We start from the raw sequence: 15,389 nt of genomic DNA on the forward strand, positions 1-15,389 counted from the left end.
ACATGGATAGAAAACATTCAATTAAATTCTTTCACATGAATATATTTTGAAAATTCCCAGAGGAACTGGCAGATTATTTTCAGTAACGATTAGTTATTTCCAAATTTTCCTCGATACTGGAAGCCCACCAGTGGTTAATGCCAACTCGATAACCACCTGTTAATAGCACTTGATTGAAACATATTTGGTCACAGTGTTACATGGATAGAAAACATTCAATTAAATTCTTTCACATGAATATATTTTGAAAATTCCCAAAGGAACTGGCAGATTATTTTCAGTAACGATTAGATATTTCCACATTTTCCTCGATACTGGAAGCCCACCAGTGGTTAATGCCAACTCGATAAACACCTGTTAATAGCACTTGATTGAAACATATTTGGTCACAGTGTTACATGGATAGAAAACATTCAATTAAACTCTTTCACATGAATATATTTTGAAAATTCCCAGAGGAACTGGCAGATTATTTTCAGTAACGATTAGTTATTTCCACATTTTCCTCGATACTGGAAGCCCACCAGTGGTTAATACCAACTCGATAACCACCTGTTAATAGCACTTGATTGAAACATATTTGGTCACAGTGTTACATGGATAGAAAACATTCAATTAAACTCTTTCACATGAATATATTTTGAAAATTCCCAAAGGAACTGGCAGATTATTTTCCAGCAATGATTAGATCTTTCCGGAACTTTCTCGATGCTGAATGGCATCCTAACGGAAAGAGTTCTGCGCGTGTATGTGTCGATCCTTCGCCGTCCACCTCCTCCAGCACGTTAGGCAACGATGTTGTCTTGTCGATGTCCTCACGAAAAATGAATGTGTCTCACCACCAGAATATCGCTTAAGTATGCTTTTTGTGTGTGATTGAATCGAGAGAAGGTGTGGTTTACGATGGCAATTTGGAAGGCAAACTAGAGGGGAATGAACTCTCTGAGCTCGGAACTTTCGGCGACTGAGCAATAATCGATTGCGGGCGCATACAATATTGGATACGGAAATATCCTACTGATGGGGAAGAATAATCTTCTGAAGCTATCCTGTTAATTGCGATTGATTGAAAAACCACAAAACCAAATGTATTTGGTCACAGTGTTACATGGATAGAAAACATTCAATTAAACTCTTTCACATGAATATATTTTGAAAATTCCCAAAGGAACTGGCAGATTATTTTCAGTAACGATTAGATATTTCCACATTTTCCTCGATACTGGAAGCCCACCATTGGTTAATGCCAACTCGATAACCACCTGTTAATAGCACTTGATTGAAACATATTTGGTCACAGTGTAACATGGATAGAAAACATTCAATTAAACTCTTTCACATGAATATATTTTGAAAATTCCCAGAGGAACTGGCAGATTATTTTCAGTAACGATTAGATATTTCCACATTTTCCTCGATACTGGAAGCCCACCAGTGGTTAATGCCAACTCGATAACCACCTGTTAATAGCCGCGCGTGTATGTGTGTGTAGCGATGTCTTCCCAAGGAACCGTTTGTGGCATCACTCTCCTCCTAATAGATTCCCTTCTGGCCTAGGGTGCACAAACAGGCTCTTGGTGACACCGTTCATCCGCGCTTTCATGATAAATAAAGAGCTTCACCGCAACAGCGACAACATGCTCCAATCGCTGTTCAATTTGAACTGAGTGGATTTCCGAGCGCCGCTCGCTTATATACCGATTGGTGATTTCAATAGCCTGTTTTGAAAGCAATTTTAAGACTATTGAAACAAGTTTTTGGATCAAAAAGTAACAAGTATATAACGCGTAGACATTTTATCTTTCGAATGAAGTGTTTATCATACCATTTCGTTCAGTTGTTTAGGAGCTATTAACGCTCAAAATCTCGGTCTCCGGCGTAACGCTTTCGTTTTCGAAACTTTAATTTTACACCCCGGTATAGAAATGAAAGACGTAGTCCTACGTCAAAAAAACTACACGGTGCTGCAATTTTTTTCCCCTAGCTTCTATTATTTATTTTTATTTGTGTTTGGTTCAGAACTAAACGTCGAAGTTTGGTCATTGCTATCCACCGGCTCTGCTCACCAACTTTTTGAAGGTTTCTGGAAAGAATTATAGAAGTTACGCTGAGATGATTTCGGAAAAAGCACTGTTTACGATGACACGATGAAAATCATCTGTAGGTTCATATCGTCAGTGTTTTAATAACTTATCAAACAGAATAATAATTTATCTTTTTCTGAACAACAGATAGTTACAATTACTAACAAAACAAGTGATAAAAATCAATTTTACAAAAAAACACGAAGTTGAACTTTTTTCTCGACTAGACAACCAATGTTGCGGCTCGATTTTCTTGGAAACGGCTGAACCGAATTGAACGCTACAAGTTTCATTTGACGGAAGCAGGTTTAGGGATCATATATTCCAGAACCTAAAACAACACAAAACCCGCTATTTGGATTATTAAACTTCATGGTTTTTCGAAAATAGCTTACCAGAACCAAATTCATCATTCGACATATCGAACTTCATGGTTTGGGCACATTAGGATAACTCATCTCCGGATGTCTCCGGATGAGTTGCAGCTTCGAGATAAAACCATCGAGACATGCGAAATACACGACTATAACTTTAGATGGATGCAATCAGATTAGCTATCCTCAAACCCTAGAATTATGATTTATATTACCATAGGTAAAGAAATCAAATCAGGTTTAAAAAAATTCTAAATGATATATCGCTTTCCATTAGGGTGAAGAGGGTTCAAGCTTGAGGACATTCAGATTTGTGCCGAAGCACATGAAAAACCATAGGTAGAGCTCCTGGCAGAAGAAAAGATAAAATTTTCCAACATTGTGTTATTGAAAATAATGACAAAGAAATAAATATTTTTTCTTTATACTCAAAATATAGTACAAGTTGATAAAAAGACGGGACAATCAAAAAGGACGGTATTGTCCCGTTAAAAACGTTACGTTAGCAATAACTCAACTCTATTTTCAACTGACCTCCGATGGAATTCACTATATTGGTACAATCAACGATCTGAGCACACGATACATTGTTCCTTGGTCGCATGAGAACTATTGAAACTTGCCTTTATCGTCGTTAGTTCAAGTTTACGTACATACGCCTGTTGATGAACACTTCTGTTTGGTACTGGGGATATTTTTTTCCAGAAGTCGTATTCGTCGTTCGAAAAACTCTGTCAATTCCTTCAACGTGTCCTGCTCCAATAATAATGAAAACTCTTCTCAGGCTTTTTGCCTTTGTAATCGATCGGTTTCACAATCTGGTCTAAGGTTGACACTTTTCTCACAAACCCTTCTAGGAGACTATGAAGATCAGACAACGATTCTCTCGAAAGCGAGGGCATATTTAACATGGATTGTATTTGGCGTTTTCTCAGCTGTTTACTATCATTGTAACGAGTCATCAGTAGCTCCCAAGCTATTTGGTAAATGGCCTTTATTAGCGGTAACGGATCAATGAGGTTCTTGTGTTTACCTTGAAGGCACACTTTTCAATAATGTGAACCTACTCCACCTCTGGCAAATTCCTAGTACAATGTATGAGTGAAGTCATCTATCATATACAATATTTTTAGATTTACAACGACGGTCCTTGGCGGGCACCAAAGGTGCAGGTTAATATTCAATGGCCACATCAGGTTGCAAATGACAAGCCACAAGGAAAATGGCTTCTCTACCTCATCGATACACCCTCTGTGGACGGTAAATCACACATTACATCTATCAAACGACCTTAGAATAAATGATTCATACATAATTTTTACACAGCAACAAATGGAGGTGATTGCGTTGTGGATCCCCACTCGGCAATCAATCCACTTGGTCTGAAAAAGACATCCATACTGAACGAACTGATGCAGATGGATAGCTACACGCAGAGAGCACACAACAAGTCGTTCACATTCGCGGTAGAGAAATCAGAACGGGTATCGTTTGCTAAGCAAACATCCTTCTCGTCGTCCGATGGAACCTTGAATCGGGTGCGACGTGATCGGTCAATGGTCATCCGCGCAGAAAGACTCACGGATAAGGACGGCAAACAAACCGACATCGTGCACATGGACTGTAAACGAAACACCGCCAAATGTATTTCGATCGTTTGCAATATATACGATGTGCAACCGAAGGCCCAAGTGCTGATCAATGTCACTGCCAGACTGTGGAACTCTACTTTGGTGTCCGACTATCCAAAGGTGGATCTAGTGAAGATAGCATCGACTGCCAAGATCAAAGTGTTCGAAGTGCAGCAGGACCATGCTTTCGACTCGGTGATGGTAAGTGGATCCAGTTTTATAACCTATGTGTCATACTGATTGATGATCATTTATTCAGGTCGAAACGCTAGCATACCCTGAACTGCTTGATCAAGCGGGTGATGGATCTATACCTATATGGATTATCATAATAGCCATCGTTGGTGGTCTGCTCGCTCTGGCACTGCTCACTTATATCCTCTGGAAGTGTGGCTTCTTCAAAAGACGAAGACCTGATCCAACGTTGAGTGGCAATTTGGAGAAAAACAGTGAAAGTAAACCATTTATCTCCTAATCAATACGGTCTAACACGTGCGAAGTATACTTAAAAAGTGATATGCTTTAAGTTATATGCAGATTGTAAATTTTTACCATCCATTAGTTCGGTAATGTGAAATTGTAGTGCTGCTACAGCACCAGTAAACAATTGTTGGGTCTGGAATGATTATTTGAGACAAGTCAGGAACTGAAAGTCTTCACCTTTTTGAAAAGAATCATACTTCTAATCATTGATGTAAGTGCGAATTGTTCTTCAGCCGAAAACCTTCGCAACCAGGAAATTGGAACGTCAGAAAAAAAAGAAACACAAAGACTGAAACTAATTTCCCAAGTGGATTTCGTCATGCCACTGTCACACGAATTACCAACGTGAGTTGTACGTGAATGCACACTTTAAACTCATCCGAATTATATCTACCTAAATCAGGTTTAACCTTCGTAATCAAGTACGAAGAACGCAAAATACTGCCTACATTTTTCTCATACTTAATCGAGGAAAGCTTCATTTCAAATTACCACATCTAAACATTGAGAAAAAAAAGTTACTTTAAAGGTGCATTACAGGAACTTTGCCCGGTCCAGTTCAGTTCTTCCGTGAAGTCAACAGGTACTTCACAACTAACTGCTAGAATAGGATTCAAATTGTAGTTGATAGAAAACAGGTTAGCGCAATATAGAATTCGTCATGAAGAGGGGGAATAAAACACGAAAAATGTCTCGAAGATAGTATTATAGATCAGCAGTCGGTATCCAGTTGGTTTGATAATCACAGAAATAAATAAATAAAAAATCTTGCCTTTTCAAAGTGCCATTAATATACACTATGATGACTGTAACATTATTACAATGACTGTTAACATATTGTAATGTCAAACGAATTTCAGTGTCAGCATAGATTTGGGAAGAATATGAAGCGTTTTTATGTGCTCTGTTTTAAGTGTCTTGGTACTATACACGTGTAAGAGTTAGCAATAAATTTCATTGTAGTTATTTATAACTGAATTACATTTTGTTGTACATTGTAGGAAAATATCGTTCAATGTTTCTTAGACGGTTTTTGATGTAAGATTATTTGTAAATTTATGATTACAACAATCTAGGAATAAAATAATTATACACACAGTTAAAATGCTCAACCCGTATATCACATCCAGAAAGTTTATTGTGGAAAAACAGGAAGTTGGTTATGTCTGTGGTATAACCGCAAGGTTGACGTAGGACTATCGTTGATTTAGTGATCATTTGTTTGAAGCTGAATCTGAATCTACTCTGAATGAATGAATAAGAGAATATTTGGGGGACTTCGAAAACGAGAGCGTTACGTTGGAGGCACAAGGTTTTATGCATTCAATATTAGATACGAAAATATTCTACTGATGGGAAAGAACAACCTTCAGAAGCTTTCCTTTTAATTGCACTTGATCGAAAAATCTCAAAACGAAATACATTTGGTCGCAGTATTATATGAATAGAAAACATTAAAAAACTTTTTAGCTTGTATGTAATTTTCAATTCCAAGGTAAACTGGCAGATTATTTTGCAGCAATGATCACAACGATCATTTGGTCGCATTATTATATGAATAGAAAACATTTATATAAACTCTTTCGCTTGAATGTAGTTTTCAATTCCAAGGTAAACTGGCAGATTATTCTGTAGCAACGATAACTTTTTCCCGGATTCTTCTCGATGCTGGATAGCCACCAAACGAAAAGAGTTGTGCAAGTAAATGTGCGAGTGTGTGGCGGCTGCTCCGATGCCTCAAGCGGAACCAATTTTCGATGCTGTTACTTTCTTGATCGCCTTTTCAGTGGCATCACTCTGCTCCCGATGAATTCCTGGCCTAAGGTGCACAAACAGGCTCTTGGTGACACCGTTCATCAGCACTTTCATGATGAACGAAGTTAGCTTCGCCACAACAGCGAAGCTATGCTTCAATCGTTGTTCAATTATAACAAAGTGGATTTCCTTTTTTTCTTTAAATCGTTTATTTTTACAGGCTCAGTTACATAGGTTTAAAGGAGCCGAACTCCTTACTGTATTGTTACTAGTATATATACATTTTTCCTTAATTCTAATGTTAATAATATAGGAAACCGATTACTCGCGGTCAACTCGAGTTTAGAAGGGTGACATATTTTCTTCAGGAAAAGGAGGGGATATGAGGATATGTTGACAATGATCACACTCACACTCTCAATCACACTCTCAATCACACTCATCACACTCAATTCTTAAACCTATCTTATATCTAATATGTATTTACATTTCATCTTATTCTTAAGAAGGGATCCGATCTCTCACAAAGGAAAAGGAAAAGGAAAAACTAAGGGTATAAGGACAATCACACACGAAGATCGATAGCTTTAAGGAATACATATATTTGGGACATGTAATCAAGGTCTAACCGAGCCAACACGTCTCTCACCGGCACCATGGGCTGCCTTCCTCGGGCCCGAAGGGTGTCTTCTAAATTCGATCTGGCGACAAGATACAGCTCGCTCGACCAAACAACGTGCTCGATGTCGTGGTAACCTTGGCCACAAACACAAAGATTGTTGTCGGCAAGATTAATACGAAAGAGTAGCGCATCTAACGAACAGTGATTAGACATGAGTCGGGAGAAGGTGCGAATAAAGTCCCGACTCAAGTCCAGACTTTTGAACCATGGTTTGAGGCTAACCTTAGGGATAATCGAGTGGAGCCACCGGCCCAATTCATCTTCGTTCCATTTGCGTTGCCAGTTAACTATGGTATTTTGCGGACTAAAGAATAAAATTCATTGAAGGCGATTTGACGCTGATGAATATCGCCTTCAAATGCACCTACCTTTGCTAATGAGTCAGCCCTCTCATTACCCAGAATTGAGCAATGTGAAGGGACCCAGACAAAGGTAATGACATAACAGCGTCTGGATAAAGCACTCAAAATTTCTCGTATTCTCTCAAGGAAGTACGGCGAGTGCTTTTCCGGCCTCACTGAACGGATAGCTTCGACAGAGCTAAGACTATCCGTTACAACGTAATAGTGTTCAACAGGTCGTGAGGCGACGCTGTCCAGCGCCCAGTGTATCGCTGCCAATTCAGCAATATACACTGAGCTCCTTTTTTTACATTCAAATTAATTTATTTTATTTCGTTTTTGATTTTACAGTGTAGGAGATTCCACATTGGTGATTCATATTTTGATTCAATTTTGCTATAATAATTAGTTCAAATTTTTCTCAGGAGGTTGGTATACCATTTTGTCAGTTGTTTCTGAGCTGTTATAGTTTGAACATTTAATCTAACTAATAATAGGTTTAGTTAGATTAAATATTCAAACTATAACAGATACACACTCTAAATCTACTATATACATATATTTACAATGTTTTTAGGGATAAAGGTCCCTGATGTTTTGTCATTCCGACTGTCGAACTCTGTTTATATGTTGTTGTTGTAACTGCTGGATTCTAGTCGTTATTGGGTCAAAACACGTTAGGCGGTGGCGTTCAGTGGTTCTCGTGTGCCACGGAAGTTTGAGAATTATGTTCAGAAAACGGTTTTGGATTACCTGAAGCTTATTGAGGTGTGAACTGGTGCACCCCCTACAGACCGGGGAGCCGTATTGTAGCATCGGCTACACCACTTGCTTGAATATTGCCAGCATGTACTGGTACATGTTCGTGGTACACACCCGCCTGGCGATGATCGGATAGAGGTTACGGAGCATGATTATGGCTTTGTTTACACGATCGTTCACGTGTGAACGGAAGATGAGTTGGGTATCGAGAATTACACCAAGGTAGCGAGCCTCGGACGACCACTCGATCTCGCTTACCAATATTTTTACCTTCCTCGTCGGCTACAGTCGTTCCGTGTTGCGATGTGGAAATACAATTTTTTTGAGTTTTTGCCGCGTTCACTCGGATCTTCCAGGTGTTAAGATATTTGACGTACACCCATACCTCGCTTTACGGCCTAGATACGTTCCTTGGTCACTAAGAAAAAAGTCGTATAACTAATCAATTATTCTCATACAAATGCATACAAATTCTATCGGATCGGTTCCAACTTTGTTCGGCGAAATGCCGTATAACGAGCGGCCGTAGAACGAGGTATGGGTGTATTCATTGTGACCAGTTTGGAGTTCAGCTACGAGAGCATTGATGGCACGTCCATTGTAGGTAATAGCCGAATCATCGGCAAACATCGATAGATTGCCGCCTCCGGGTAGAGGAGGAATGTCCGAAGTGTACAGGTTGTACAGTAGAGAACCCAGAATATTCCCTTGGGGGACACCAGCTGCAATTGGGTATGGCTCAGAGAGTGCCCCATCAATGTAGACTCTAGATGATCTTCCACGGAGATAATTTTGGATCGTTTTCACCAGGTAGACTGGGAAGTTGAATCTCTGGAGCTTAAATGCCGTCATGCCATACATTATCGAATGCCTTCTCAATGTCCATTAGTGCCATGACGGTGGTTTTAGATAGCTCCTTCGATCGCTAGACCATGTTGACTACCTTTTGGAGTGGGTGTACTATCTTCTGTTCGTCGAGTAGAAAGTTGCTTTCCTCTGTGTGCCGGAGAAGTCTGGTGTACACTACTCTCTCAAACAGCTTGCTGACCGACGAAAGTAGGCTAATCGGACGGTTACGCGGTTTAAGAATGGACACCTTCCAGACGGATGGAAAATATCCGAGTTCCAGGTAGCGATTGAAGGTGCTCACCAAGAGAGCGTATGATTTGGGTCCGAGGTTCCTCAGTACAATGTTGATGTGGCCGACACTGCGTTTCATAACTATAGAACCACTCATTTTTTCTGAGTTTCCAGAGATATGTAAGAAGGTTGAATTGAAGTATATACTGTAGGATATAATAACTATCTTCATTTGAACTTTATTGTTGTGTTCAGGCGCTAAACATTCAGAAAACTAAAATTCCAGTGTTTCATAACTATAGAACTAGATGGAAAAACTCTCACTCCTTTACAAAATTAACGTCAATTTCACATGAACTACAATAAGTTTCTAATTCGTAGGTCATCTTTAATTCTCAATCAGTTCAAATAACCCATTCGAGGTGGTTTTGACCAAGCTGCGCCATGTTGGAGTGTGTATCTCGTTCTACGCAGAATATACTGCTCGTTTAAGCTCTTCAAATCACTCATAATACTTGTAAGCTGCTTCTACTATTCGTACGATCACTCCTCATAAGTTGATGATAGTGTTTTGATCCGTGAACTGCTTATTTTTCAAATTTTGCTCTCTAATAGCAATAATTCTGTTCAATTTTTGTATAGCACTTTTATATGTAAATTCCTCGTCCTCTGATATTGACGCCTGACACAATTCCTGAGGGACACTATTCGTTTGGTTTCTAGATCAAGAGGTGTGAACTTACACGTTACCGTAACCGATGAGATGAACCGGTTTTCCGCCTCGCCGATGTAGCCCGAGAATGCTTGCAGCACCTGGTCGATGTCCTCCTTTGTTTCCAAGAGGGTTTTCTCGCCGATACGATCATCTACGTACCGCTGGAGTTGGGGCCAGTTCGCACGATGATAATTTCTCATACAATGTAGCAGTTTTTGAATAATGTTTTGTTTCATCTCAAAGACTACCGGCAGGTTGTCGGATGACAGGTCAGTGACCGCAATAGGCTTGAAACACTCGTTAGCGATGTTGGTAAGACAAATGTCGAGTGTGGAGCCTACACCAGCCGGTGAGTAGTATGTTGGTGTGTCTGGATGTTTCCCCACGTAGTGTAGCGGGCATTGATGTCACATGACAGACGAAATTCGGGCAGCGCTTTGAATTAGAGCCCTTTCCGGATAGCAATAGCAACACCACCTTTTGCAGCGCCAACTCGATCGAGACGGTAGACGGCATGATGTGGCAGGCTAAAGCTGATTGTAGGATTGAGGTGAGTTTCCGTTTGTTTGTAGAGATTCGTTTATTACCAACTTTTTTGCCGCCAGTGAGCGGGCATTCCAATTAAGCAGTTGGTGAAGGCTAAGGCTGGTGAAAAACAGGAAGTGGGTTATATCTATGGTATAACCGCAAGGGTGACGTAGGACTATCGTTGATTTAGAGATCATTTGTTTGAAGTTGAATCTAAATCCATCCTGAATGAATGAATAAATAAATATTTGGGTGACTTCAAAAACGAGAGTGTTACTTTGAAGACTCAAGGTTTTATGCATCCAATATTGGATACAAAAAACCTTGTTCTGAAGAATAATCTTCAGAAGCTTTCCTGTTAACTGCACTTGATTGACAAATCACAAAACCAAATGTATGTGGTCGCAGTATTATATGGATAGAAAACATTAAAATAAACTCGCTTGAATGTAATTTTCAATTCCAAGGGGAACTGGCAGATTATTTTTCAGCAACGATCATTTCTTTCCAGGTTTCCCCTCGATAACCAGAAAACGAAAAGAGTTGCGCGCGTGTATGTGTATGTGTGTGGCGGCTGCTTCTATGTCTTCCCGAGGAACCGTATTTCGATGCTGATACTCTCTTGGTCACCTTCTCTTCTCCTTCTGATCGATCGGCTTTTCTGCGCTCCCTCACAGTTAAAACAAACTGATTGCATTTAAGGTCAGGTCAAGCCAGGTAATGAATACCTCGATCCCTCGCCGTTCAGCTCGTTCAGTAACGATGTTGTCTTGTCGATGTCCTCAGGCGTCGTGCACAAATTACGTAACGTAAAAATCCGGATTTTGAACCTCCCCCCCTTTCGTAACGCAATTTCCTATCTCTAATAAACAGAAAGTAACGCAACATCTAACCCCTCCCCCCTTATCGCGTTACGTAATTTGTGCACGACGCCTCACGAAAAATGAATGGGTTTCACCACCAGAATATCATTTCAGTATGCTTTTCGTGCGTGATTGAATCGAGAGAAGGTGTGGTTTACGATGGCAATTTGGAAGGCAAACTAGAGGAGAATGAACTCTCTGAGTATGAAAATTTCGGCGACTGAGCAATAATCGATTGAAAATTATATAATTTTGGCGATACGAAACATTTTCCGTTTTTCATGTTATGCATCCATTATTGGATACGAAAATATCCTACTGATGGGAAAGAATAATCTTCAGAAGCTTTCCAGTAATTACACTTGATTGAAAAATTACGAAATCAAATGTATTTGGTCACTGTGTTCGCCATATAATTAGAAAACATTAAAATAAACTCTTTCGCATGGATGTATTCTTCAATTCCCAGGGAACTGGCAGATTATTTTTCAGCAACAATTAGATCTTTCCGGAATTTTCTCGATGCTGTATGGCATCCAAACGAAAATTCTCATTTCAGTTTGGCCTGCAAAAAACTTTTCTGAACTCTAATCCATCAAATTTGGAGCCCTGAAAAGGGCCGTTGATTATATGCTAAGCTAATATAGCACCCTCTCCTTGGATTCGATGGGCCAGCTGAATGTCCTTGGGCATGATGTGACGCGTTTTGCGTGGATAGCACACAAATTTGTATCTTCGAATAAGCCTCCTGCAGCGTCATAACCGCGGAACTTTGGAAGCGCAAGTCGGTTTTGAAGTCCTGAGCAATTCCACGAACCAAAAGCTGCAAAGGTAGCTTGCGGATCAGCAATTCGGCCGACTTCCGATAGCGATGAATTTCACGCAAAGTTCCCGGTCGATAGCGATGTGGCTTCTTCACCTATCCTGCGGCTGGTGCGCTTCGTGTGCCTTACCACTGAAAGACTAACCTGCTATCTGCTTGGTCCCAAACAAACGAGTCGTCACGGTGCGAGAGTAGAGTAAGAAATGAACGAAAGCAAAGGAAGCGTAATTTTATAACCTGTTTTCGAAGCTATCATTAAGCTATTGAAACAATTTTCCGACTCAATAAATAGCAATCATATAACTCTTGGACATTTTATCTTTTGTATGAAATGATTATCACTGTTCCGTTGATCCGAAGCAGAATGAATCACGCTTAAAGAAGGAATGGATTTTTTCTTGGAATTTACTCAGCAAAAATAATGCCCTTTCCCAACACTTAAAAACGACAAACGGTAAACAGTTTCATCAAAGCGAATTCTTCGATATGGGGATATATTCACTACATCATGTCATGTATTTCATATTCTTCATTATGAAATCCATATCCATGGCACCTATCGGTAACGAATTATCATCGACACAGCGATTTTCACTAAATGCTCCTTTCAGTTCGGCCTGTAAAAAACTTTTCTGAACTCTAATCCATCAAATTTGGAGCCCTGAAAAGGGCTGTTGATTATATGCTAAGCTAATATAGCACGCTCTCCTCGGATACGATGGGCCAGCTGGATGTCTTTGGGCATGATGTGACGCGTTTTGCATGGATAGCACACAAATTGGTATCTTCGAATAAGCCTCCTGCAGCGTCATAACCGCGGAACTTTGGAAGCGCAAGTCGGTTTTGAAGTCCTGAGCAATTCCACGAACCAAATGCTGCAAAGGTAGCTTGCGGATCAGCAATTCGGTCGACTTCTGATAGCGACGAATTTCATGCGAAGTTCCCGGTCGATAGCGATGTGGCTTCTCCACCTATCCTGCTACTGGTGCGCTTATCCGAGCTGCTTTCGTGGTGCCTTACCACCGAAGGACCGAAGCACATCGCTATCGACCGGGAATTTTGCGTGAAATTCATCGCTATCAGAAGTCGACCGAATTGCTGATCCGCAGCTACCTTTGCAGCATTTGGATCGTGGAATTGCTCAGGACTTCAAAACCGACTTGCGCTTCCAAAGTTCCGCGGCTATGACGCTGCAGGAGGCTTATTCGAAGATACCAATTTGTGTGCTATCCATGCAAAACGCGTCACATCATGCCCAAGGACATCCAGCTGGCCCATCGTATCCGAGGAGAGCGTGCTATATTAGCTTAGCATATAATCAATGGCCCTTTTCAGGGCTCCAAATTTGATGGATTAGAGTACAGAAAAGTTTTTTACAGGCCGAACTGAAAGGAGCATTTAGCGAAAATCGTGGTTTCGATAATAATTCGTTACCGATAGGTGCCATGGATATGGATTTCTTAATGAAGAATATGAAATACATGACATGATGTAGTGAATATATCCGAAGAAATCACTTTGGTGAAACTGCATTATAAAATTATTTGTGTACGAATGCCGCAATCGATAGTCGACTCTAATTTGCGCTGGGTAATTTCCTCGGAGGACTCGATTCCTCCTTTGAACATTAATAATCTCTTTCTGGCAAAACGATGTGGTATGAATCACATTATTTGATTGATAGAATGAAGAAGTTTTCTGCCAATTTCCTTCAACCTCCAAACGTATCTTTCTCCCATTTGTCGTTTTCGCGTTCGCTAATCCTTTCTCACAACACCCATTTCTCGTTTGAGAAATTGTTGAGTAAACATTGTTTGCCAGTGCGCGTAGAGCGGGAATTCCTAAAGATTCATTGCACCTCTAATAAATTGCCGAAAGACATTCGCATTCTTACGTTCATTACATTCTTACATTCTTACGTTGATCGCACTTGATTGAAAAAATCCAAAACGAAATGTATTTGGTCGCAGCATTATATGAGTAGAAAGCAAATAATCGCTCGAGAATGACTTGATTTTCGCGATGTGAAACATTTTCCGTTTTTCATGTTATGCATCCAATATTGGATACGAAAATTTCCACTGATGGGGAAAAAAAATATTCAGAAGCTTTCCTGTTAATTGCGATTGATTGAAAAATAACAAAACCAAATGTATTTGGTTGCAGTGTTATATGGATAGAAAACATTAAAATAAACTCTTTCGCATGAATGTATTTTTCAATTCCCAGGGGAACTGGCAGATTATTTTTCAGCAACGATGATAGCAACGAGAATTCCGCGCGTGTATGTGTGTATGTGTGTGTATGTGTGTGGCGGCTGCTCCGATGTTTCAAGCGGAACCGTGGCATCACTCTCCTCCTGATGGATTCCCTTTTGGCCTTAGGTGCACAAACAGGCTCTTGGTGACACCGTTCATCAGCGTTTTCATGATAAACGAAATTAGCTTCACAACAACAGCGACAACATGCTCCAATCGCTGTTCAATCATAACTGAGTGGGTTTACGAGCGACGCTCGCTTATATACCGATTGGTGATTTCAATAGCCTGTTTTGAAAGCAATTTTAAGACTATTGAAACAAGTTTTTGGATCAAAAAGTAACGAGTATATGACGCGTAGACATTTTATCTATCAAATGAAGTGTTTATCATACCATTTCGTTCAGTTGTTTAAGAGCTATTAACGCTCAAAATCTCGGTCTCCAGCGTAACGCTTTCGTTCTCGAAACTTTGGTTTTACACCCCGGTATAGAAATGAAAGACGTAGTCCTACGTCAAAACTGCATCATCTTGGTTAATGGCAATAAAAAAATAGCATAAAATGGTTGCAGTGGAGAGGAAGCCGTTTGAAGATGTCGAAGTGTTCCTATTCGCCTTCATCGTGCAAACAATGATCTTTGTGGCTGATCCATTGCTCATGCGTTAGATACTGAAGAACAGTTCGGGATCTTCTAAGTAGCGCAAAAGCGCTATTACTTTCGCTGGATGGTCGCTTAACCCCTTGAACCGAAATGACGAGTCCAGCTAGTCCTAAATTTTCCTGAACAAACTGACGTTAAATAACAGATATGGCTAAAAGAATGGGGGATATCTTATGCGAAAGTGATAATGACAGTGTTGAATTGAGTGAATATGAATGGTAAGTTTCTATATCAATCCCTCCTCTTAAAACTAAGGAAATTAAATCGTCTGCCAGAGCAGAGCTGACTGAAAATAAATTGTCGTTCAAGGGGTTAAAATATCTCGCACACTTCCGCTGATTCCATAGA

General features: G+C 40.1%; 1 protein-coding gene and 1 long non-coding RNA gene across 7 annotated transcripts in view; one reads left to right on the top strand and one right to left on the bottom strand.

The window, feature by feature from the left end:
• The window catches only part of LOC129763426 (integrin alpha-PS1), a 108,591-nt gene extending 102,927 nt beyond the window's left edge, over positions 1–5,664 (top strand). For all 6 annotated transcript variants that reach the window (XM_055762492.1, XM_055762528.1, XM_055762515.1 and 3 more), the window contains 3 exons: positions 3,592–3,718; positions 3,785–4,290; positions 4,349–5,664. In XM_055762492.1, coding sequence (XP_055618467.1) covers positions 3,592–3,718; positions 3,785–4,290; positions 4,349–4,564 — 849 coding nt within the window. In that variant the 3' untranslated portion in view covers positions 4,565–5,664. The remainder of the gene's footprint in view (positions 1–3,591; positions 3,719–3,784; positions 4,291–4,348) is intronic.
• LOC129763484 (uncharacterized) overlaps positions 1–15,389 on the bottom strand; it is a 72,769-nt gene that overhangs the window by 32,803 nt on the left and 24,577 nt on the right. The gene's annotated exons all lie outside the window — the stretch shown is intronic.

This window comes from Toxorhynchites rutilus, chromosome 1 (assembly GCF_029784135.1).
Source record: "Toxorhynchites rutilus septentrionalis strain SRP chromosome 1, ASM2978413v1, whole genome shotgun sequence".
Taxonomy (NCBI): Eukaryota; Metazoa; Arthropoda; class Insecta; order Diptera; family Culicidae; genus Toxorhynchites; species Toxorhynchites rutilus.